This window comes from Bubalus kerabau, chromosome 7 (genome assembly GCF_029407905.1).
Source record: "Bubalus kerabau isolate K-KA32 ecotype Philippines breed swamp buffalo chromosome 7, PCC_UOA_SB_1v2, whole genome shotgun sequence".
Taxonomy (NCBI): domain Eukaryota; kingdom Metazoa; phylum Chordata; class Mammalia; order Artiodactyla; family Bovidae; genus Bubalus; species Bubalus kerabau.
In genome coordinates, this window is record NC_073630.1 from 9,245,517 (window position 1) to 9,254,172 (window position 8,656).

Genomic DNA, 8,656 nt, shown 5'->3' on the forward strand with positions numbered 1-8,656 from the left:
GAGTCAGACATGACTGGAGCGACTTAGCAGCAGCAGAAGCCCTTACCCAAGAAAAGATTAAGTATATAGAGGCACATATGTGGAAAGCTCCTGTCTTAACGGGGCCTGTTCGTCTGCAAGGTTGTTCAGAGTAGTTATCTCTTAAACAGCTGGGGCAAGGAATTTTGGAGATTGGCCAGAGGCTGGGACTGGCTGGGAGCTGGGTGTAATCAACCCAATGTCCTTTTTTCCTTCGGGTGAGAGAGTACTTGTTCTGCATAGAATGGTGGGGAGGTCCTGGAGGCGAGTTTGAACTCCATGCTGTTTTGAGCCGTATAGCTTTCCTTCAGACTCTGTGTGTTAGAATCTCTGAGAGTCCACCTCATCCTCAAATGTCTCCTCGTCTCCTCTCTTGAAGTCAACACTAGTTCCAAGTCTCCTTCAGCTGAGTCTACTCCCCCTTATGATGCAAAATGTCTCACACGGATTTGATATGTAACTCAAGTGTTTAAGCATAAAGTACGCATCCTCTGACAAAGATGAATCATGTGCTCCTGACAGAATGTGTCAAAAGAGAGTCACAGAGTTTGGACTGTGCTATATCAAATTAGTGTATTGAACTGTAAGCATTAACTCTTGTTCACTGTCCACTATCTCTGCAAGCACTACACTAGATGCAGGGAATTTTATGGTATATATGAAGAAATTTATCATATTAGCTACGTGCCAGCTACTACCCCAGACCTTGCGTCTTTCACAGAACATTTAGGCGGTAGCCATGACTATCATCACCCCCACTTCACAAATGAAAATCAAAAGAGCCTCACCCAAGTATGTGCTATGCCCAAAGTCACACAGTGGATGACTGGCATACAGATTCCACATTCCTTGAAAAACCTGGCTCCAATATCTGTTATCTCTCTAACTCTGCAGATAGCAGAGGACATGAAAATACAGGAAAAGGAACTAGAAAGGCTGATGAGAGAGGAATGTCATCGGAGAAGGAGGAGAGGCGTGTTCAGCTTCATTTTGAGGGGAGGGAATACAGGAAACAGGACTGAATGGGGTGGACAGTCCCTGGAAGGGGAATAAACAAAACGAGAATGAATATGGGAAAAAGATTTCCACACGTAGGGAAGAGCATCTATAATAGGGAACAATGAGAAAGGAGTGGTGAAGGAGGAGAGGGTGAATCTACAAAGGCCTCAAAGCAGAGACATTTAACACAGTAAATTCATAGAAACGGAAAATCTGATTACACAAGTGTTTAAATTCTTTCAATGTATGAATGTCAAATCGCTTCTTGGGTCGAAAATATATTTAGAGACACTGAAGAAAAAATTTCAAATTGACTTCGGTGCTGTTCTAGAACTGTACCCTCATATACCACAGCTCTGTCAAAACAGGAGCAAGCTTGTGCTCTGGGCTTCTAGACATGAAACGTCCCAAAGTTTTCTTTTCTTTCCTTCCCTATAGGATATGCTTTCCTTTATCAATCAAAAAGGGCCATTCACAGAAGGCATCTTCAGAAAATCAGCCAGTATAAAATCATGCAGAGCCTTAAAGAACAAACTAAACTGTGGAGAAACAGTGAACTTGAATGATGAACCAGTTCTTGTGATATCGTCGGTCTTAAAGGTAAGGAACGTTTGAGCATTATCCACACACGGTAAATCTGAAGCTATATGACTGGTCCTTCAGTATGAGTGCCCAAGAAACCTAATAGGCATAAGAGAGGAAGGGTCTGAAAAGTGAAAAACACTTCACAAAGCCAAAACTGAAGGAAGGTACCTCAAATGTTATAAGCCCCATACATTAGATATTTTCCTTTTTCATTGCACATCTTGACTCCGGAACACTCCATGCAAAGGAATAACAATATATTTCAAAATACCCACTTACACATTGAGTGTTTACCAAAACAAGCTTCCTGCTTTGGATGACTTCCTCATCACCTTCCTAATGAAGGCCACATTTCCAAAAGAAAATTCATATTAAGCTTTTGGAAACAGTTAACAGAAGCAACTTCCCAGGTGGCTCAGACAGTAAAGAATCCGCCTTCAATGCAGGAAACCTGGGTTCCATCCCTGGGTTGCAAGGATCCCCTGGAACAGGGACTGGCATACGACTCCAGTATTCTTGCCTGGAGAATCCCATGGACATGGAGTCTGGCAGGCTATAGTCCATGAGGTGGCACAGAACTGGACACGGCTGAAGCAACTTAGCATGGAGGCAGGACAGATGTTTACTCACTATGGTAAACTCGTGTGTTTAGTGTGTGTGTGTGTGAGTGTGTCTGTGTGTGTTATTCTCCTAGTCGCAGCCGACTCTCTGTGATTCCATTGACTGTAGCCCAGCAGAGTCCTCTGTCCATGGAATCCTCCAGGCAAGAATACTAGAGTGGGTTGCCATGCCCTCCTCCAGGGGATCTTCCTGCCAGGGATCGAACCTGCATCTCTTGCATCTCCTGCATTGGCAGGCAGGTTTTTTTTTTACCACTAGCACCACCTGGGAAGCCCATTTGGCTTACAATGAATCAAAAAACGCTTAGTGAGGCCACCAAAATCTCTGATCACTTCATCATCCTCCCTTCCCCTGTGTCTCAATGCCTTTTACTTGAAAATTAGTGTAGGGATGACTCCACCATTTGTTCCTCCTTTTATCTCCCTTACCATCTTTAATAGGCTTTGTTAACATTTGTAAGTTTAGCCCACCAGCCAAGGTTACAGTTACACGGTAACCAGTTTTACTACGTGCCTAATCTTATAAATCTTATTATTAAAGCGATTGCAACAATCAAAATCTGTTTGGAATTTGGCAAAAGTCAATAGATTTATATAAAAAATAGACTGAATTTGAAATGATACAGCTAAATCACAAGTGTGTAGTTAATTTTCTACCAGGGCGATAATACAACAGAAAGAAAAAAATTAATCAATCCATCTTGGTGCTTGTTAGCAGCTATGAACAAAAATATATTCATGTAGTAATTACTACAGACAGGTTATTAAAATTATCTTAGAAACCAAATAACATATGGTGTTTCCTTGTCCCCTATTAATGTTCGATTGTATGATAATAGCAACAGTGCAGATATGATTTAGAGTTGACCCCTACTACACTGGACCCATAATAATACACACTAGGTATGCAAATAGCAAGTAGAGTGCTACCCTCTCAAAGGTGCACACTTGGAACTAATTTGATTTTTGAGCAAGTGTTTCTAGGCTCTTGCCTGTTTCCATGCTATAAGCACAGACTAGTAAGAACCGGGTGGCTACTTATGGGTACAGGTCTTAGACAGTCCCAAAGTTTTTTCTTCCTAAAGTTGATTGATCTTGGTGGGGAATCAAACCTTGCAACTTTGGCCTTGAGAATACCATATGTCAAAGCAACCATGGAGTTGGTCTAAATCAGAAATGAATATATAGTCAGAACCACTTTGAGTTTTTCATTAAATTGTCTATAAACAGAGGTCCAATAGCAAATACCCATGGCATATTCTGCATGAGTCATACCCTGGCTTAACCATATTCAGTCTCACCAATCGATTCTACAGCACAGGGTTCAGGAGAGAGAAGAGACACACTCCAAGTGCATGTGGTTTGGTACACAAGGCAAGGGCCCTACCACACACTCCCAGACTCCCAGAAGCCAAAGCCGATGACATGGTTGAATGGCATCAACAACTCCATGCACATGAATTTGAACAAGACCCAGGTGTTGGTGATGGACAGGAAAGCCTGGTGTGCAGTCCATGGGGTCACAAAGAGTAGGACGGGACTGAATGGCTGAACTGAAATGGAGTGCTTCCTCCTTCCAAATGTACTGCGGACACTCCCTAAGTAGCCTAGTGAAACCCTGATGACCATGATTGGGTACTGTATACCAATTAGAAGAAAAAGTATGAGAGGCCTCAGTCTTTGTACATTATCTTCATACTCTGTCCTCAGTACTCAAGAGTGCCTGACACAAACAGCAGCTCAATAAGTCCTGAGACAAGTGAACACTAACAGGATTACAATCATGATAGATGGCTTAGAAACACTGCCTAAAGAAGATACTATTAAGAGAAGTCAGGCTGTATATTAAGACCAGTGGAAGCAAGTTGTGCCTTTGAAACTGGCAAGGCAATGCAATCATTTCCTCTCAGTCTTGCACAACAGGTTACAACTTCATCTATTTTAATAGGCCCCATTCTACGATAGTAAGCCTTGATCATCAGGATAAAGTTTCCAGGCCTCCTCTTAGGAAGCTGACATTTGTATATTCTCTCCCACAGGTGTCAAGTTGCAATGTATCTAAATTTTCAGTTTCCTCTTTGGGTGGATATATTCCATTCAAAGTGTTGTAAGGGTAACATGTAGTTTACCCTTGGGGCTTTTGATTTATTTCTAACACCTGCTGCTTAAAAGTCTGTAGAACTGAACTTTTATATGATTTTTTCTTTTTTTTTAATTTTATTTTATTTTTTAAACTTTACATAATTGTATTAGTTTTGCCAAATATCAAAATCAATCCGCCACAGGTACACATGTGTTCCCCATCCTGAACCCTCCTCCCTCCTCCCTCCCCGTTCCATCCCTCTGAGTCGTCCCAGTGCACCAGCCCCAAGCATCCAGTATCGTGTATCGAACCTGGCAGCTCAACTCCAGAAAAATAAATGACCCAATCAAAAAATGGGCCAAAGAACTAAATAGACATTTCTCCAAAGAAGACATACAGATGGCTAACAAACACATGAAAAGATGCTCAACATCACTCATTATCAGAGAAATGCAAATCAAAACCACTATGAGGTACCATTTCACACCAGTCAGAATGGCTGTGATCCAAAAGTCTACAAGTAATAAATGCTGGAGAGGGTGTGGAGAAAAGGGAACCCTCTTACACTGTTGGTGGGAATGCAAACTAGTACAGCCACTATGGAGAACAGTGTGGAGATTCCTTAAAAAACTGGAAATAGACAAGCCTTATGATCCAGCAATCCCACTGCTGTGCATACACACTGAGAAAACCAGAAGGGAAAGAGACACGAGTACCCCAATGTTCATCGCAGCACTGTTTATAATAGCCAGGACATGGAAGCAGCCTAGATGTCCATCAGCAGATGAATGGATAAGAAAGCTGTGGTACATATACACAATGGAGTATTATTCAGCCATTAAAAAGAATACATTTGAATCAGTTCTAATGAGGTGGATGAAACTGGAGCCTATTATACAGAGTGAAGTAAGCCAGAAAGAAAAACACCAATACAGTATACTAACGCATATATATGGAATTTAGAAAGATGGTAACAATAACCCTGTGTACGAGACAGCAAAAGAGACACTGATGTATAGAACAGTCTTATGGACTCTGTGGGAGAGGGAGAGGGTGGGAAGATTTGGGAGAATGGCATTGAAACATGTAAAATATCATGTATGAAATGAGATGCCAGTCCAGGTTCGATGCACGATACTGGATGCTTGGGGCTGGTGCACTGGGACGACCCAGAGGGATGGAATGGGGAGGGAGGAGGGAGGAGGGTTCAGGATGGGGAACACATGTATACCTGTGGCGGATTCATTTTGATATTTGGCAAATCTAATACAGTTATGTAAAGTTTAAAAATAAAATAAAATTAAAAAAAAAAAAAGAAGAGAGAGAGGAAGAAAAAAAAAAAAGATATTTGGAGAAGATATCACTTCTCTCTTTGGAGAGATCTCAGTGAGTTCTGATAACAGTGATATCACTGATATCATTGATAACAGTGAGAAGGTTGCAGGTACGTGAATAATGTAACTGGCTTTGATGCCAAAGACAGAAAGGCTGCCAGGGGTCAATGGGAGATCCTAGAGCCCAAAGCACATTCTAAGGGCAGTAATTTCCATCTGCTCCAAGACATGGGCAGTTTCCCACTTGTGAGATCAAAGAAAGGATAAGACTGTTCTGATTTCAGGAAGCTACTAGTAAGCTTTAGGAGACATCATGGTTCAGTTCTGTTCAGTTGCTCTGTCGTGTCTGACTCTTTGTGACCCCAAGGACTACAGTTACCCCAAGTCCTTGGGGTCGAGGACTGCAGCGCGCCAGGCCTCCCTGTGCATCACCAACTCCCGGAGCTTACTCAAACTCATGTCCATCGAATCGGTGATGCCATCCAACCATCTCACCCTCTCGTCCCCTTCTCCTCCTGCCCTCAATCTTTCCCAGCATCAGGGTCTTTTCCAATGAGTCCGTTCTTCACATCAGGTGGCAAATCATTGGCATTTCAGCCTCAACATCAGTCCTTCCAATGAATATTCAGGACTGATCTCCTTTAGGATGGACTGGTTGGATCTCCTTGCAGTCCAAAGGACTCTCAAGAGTCTTCTCCAATACCACAGTTCAAAACGAACCGCCCAGTATGTTATCACATTTGGAAATTTTTAAAATAAAACTTGAAATGCAACTCATATATAAAAGATGTGCTCTGGCTTAACCTAGGTTGATGGGCCCAGAGCACTGCCTGGTTTATTCCCCTCTCCTTCCTTTTTCTGGGCAGTGGTCCCTGAGGCACTGCAGGTTTCTAGTGCCTTTGAATTAGGTTGGAAAAAAAAAAAAAAAACCAGCATCATTGAGGAAAAAAAGGACTAATGTCAGAAAAACTTTCCAGACTATCAACTCTTGTACCACTGTTTACCAGTTGCGTTAACTTTGGCCAATTGTTCTAGCTCAGTTTCAGTTTCTTCATCTCTAAAATGTGAATAAAAATATCTAAATCTTAGGATTGCTGTAAAGATTAAATAAGATAATTGATGTAAAACAAATCTGTAAAGAAGCAATTAATAGGGCTAGTAGAAGTTCTCATGAGATTAGAGTTAGTACTACTTGAGCCTAGCAACAGTGGAAACAGTGCCAGACTTTATTTTGGGGGGCTCCAAAATCACTGCAGATGGTGACTGCAGCCATAAAATTAAAAGATGCTTACTCCTTGGAAGAAAAGTTATGACCAACCTAGATAGCATATTGAAAAGCAGAGACATTACTTTGCCAACAAAGGTCCGTCTAGTCAAGGCTATAGTTTTTCCAGGGGTCATGTATGGATGTGAGAGTTGGACTGTGAAGAAAGCCGAGAGCTGAAGAATTGATGCTTTTGAGCTGTGGTGTTGGAGAAGACTCTTGAGAGTCCCTTGGACTGCAAGGAGATCCAACCAGGCTATTCTGAAGGAGATCACCCCTGGAATTTCTTTGGAAGGAATGACGCTAAAGCTGAAACTCCAGTACTTTGGCCACCTCATGCGAAGAGTTGACTCATTGGAAAAGACCCTGATGCTGGGAGGGATTGGGGGAAAGAGGAGAAGGGGACGACAGAGGATGAGATGGCTGGATGGCATCACTGACTCGATGGACGTGAGTCTGAGTGAACTCCGGGAGTTGGTGATGGACAGGGAGGCCTGGCATGCTGCGATCCACGGGGTTGCAAAGATTCAGACACGACTGAGCGACTGAACTGAACTGAACTGAACTGAAGTGAATATCTGAAAACATGTTCAAACTAAGTTAACTGTTTGCTTTCATTTCATCAGTGACAAAAGAACAATCTCTTGAATCCAAGCCAGTGAGAATGACAGTTTTTTACAAAAAGGGACAACTGCAGTATGATGCCATGACCTCATCAAGGATGGGTCCATCCACTGACCTGTCTACAGTATTCTAAGGCCCCGAAGATTACAGTCCCCATAATCACACTTTATCCTTGCTTTTTCTTTATCCTATAATAAATCTCTCACTCAAGAACACTTTTTACAAAATATTTGCATAATTTTGTTGAGTTTGAATTAAATGCTCAGATCTTATCCAGAAATAAATGAATTTCCTGGCACAAGAATGAACATGAGGCACTTCAACCAAGAAAACTACTTTGGATCATTCAATGAAAAATAAGACCTTTCAAGGTCCCAGCTTATACCATTTCAGTTTTTCTTGATCCCATATATCCGTATTTGAGAAAATATTCCCCCCAAAGTATTTCTTCTTTCATTCCTACCATATTATTTTTTGTACTGTATTGTCCATTTTTATATTGATGCAATAAAAATAGGTTAGAGAACCATTTCATTTGCTTATGATTCAGTTTAACACTTTGGAGAGGCTCAACTGGCAGTTTGGGTCTCAACTAAGATCACTTATGAACTTTTAAGCACTTGGCAGCTCAACCTGGAGTAAGCTACATGTCTGCTGTTTGAAGTTGGCTCTGGGTTGATCCCCACGTCTTCAACAAGAAAACCGGCCTACTTCATATGGTGGAAGAAGAGTTCCCAACAGCAAGAGAGGCTTTTCAAGAGTCACCGTAGAAAAGGGCTCCACAGAAGACTACAAAGACAATGAGTTATTCATTATTTACTGAGGAAAGTAAGGGAGTTCCAGAAAAACATCTATAGTCAGCTTCACTGACTATGCTAAAGCCTTTGACTGTATGTATGCATGGTGCTCAGTTGTCGGTCGTGTCCAACTCTTTGCAACCCTATGGACTGTAGCCCACCAGCTCCTCTGTTCATGGGATTTTCCAGGCAAGAATACTGGAGTAGGTTGCCATTTCCTCCTCCAGGGGAATCTTCCTGATCCAGGGATCAAATCCATGTTTCCTGAGACTCCTGTGTTGGAGGTGGTACCTTTACCTGCTGAGCTGTCAAGGAAGTCCTTTGACCATGTG

General features: G+C 42.0%; 1 protein-coding gene across 1 annotated transcript in view; it reads left to right on the forward strand.

The window, feature by feature from the left end:
• LOC129657374 (rho GTPase-activating protein 20-like) overlaps positions 1 to 8,404 on the forward strand; it is a 29,922-nt gene extending 21,518 nt beyond the window's left edge. The window contains exon 10 of the mRNA XM_055587553.1: positions 7,530 to 8,404. Coding sequence (XP_055443528.1) covers positions 7,530 to 7,660 — 131 coding nt within the window. The 3' untranslated portion in view covers positions 7,661 to 8,404. The remainder of the gene's footprint in view (positions 1 to 7,529) is intronic.
• Positions 8,405 to 8,656: the final 252 nt, after the last annotated feature.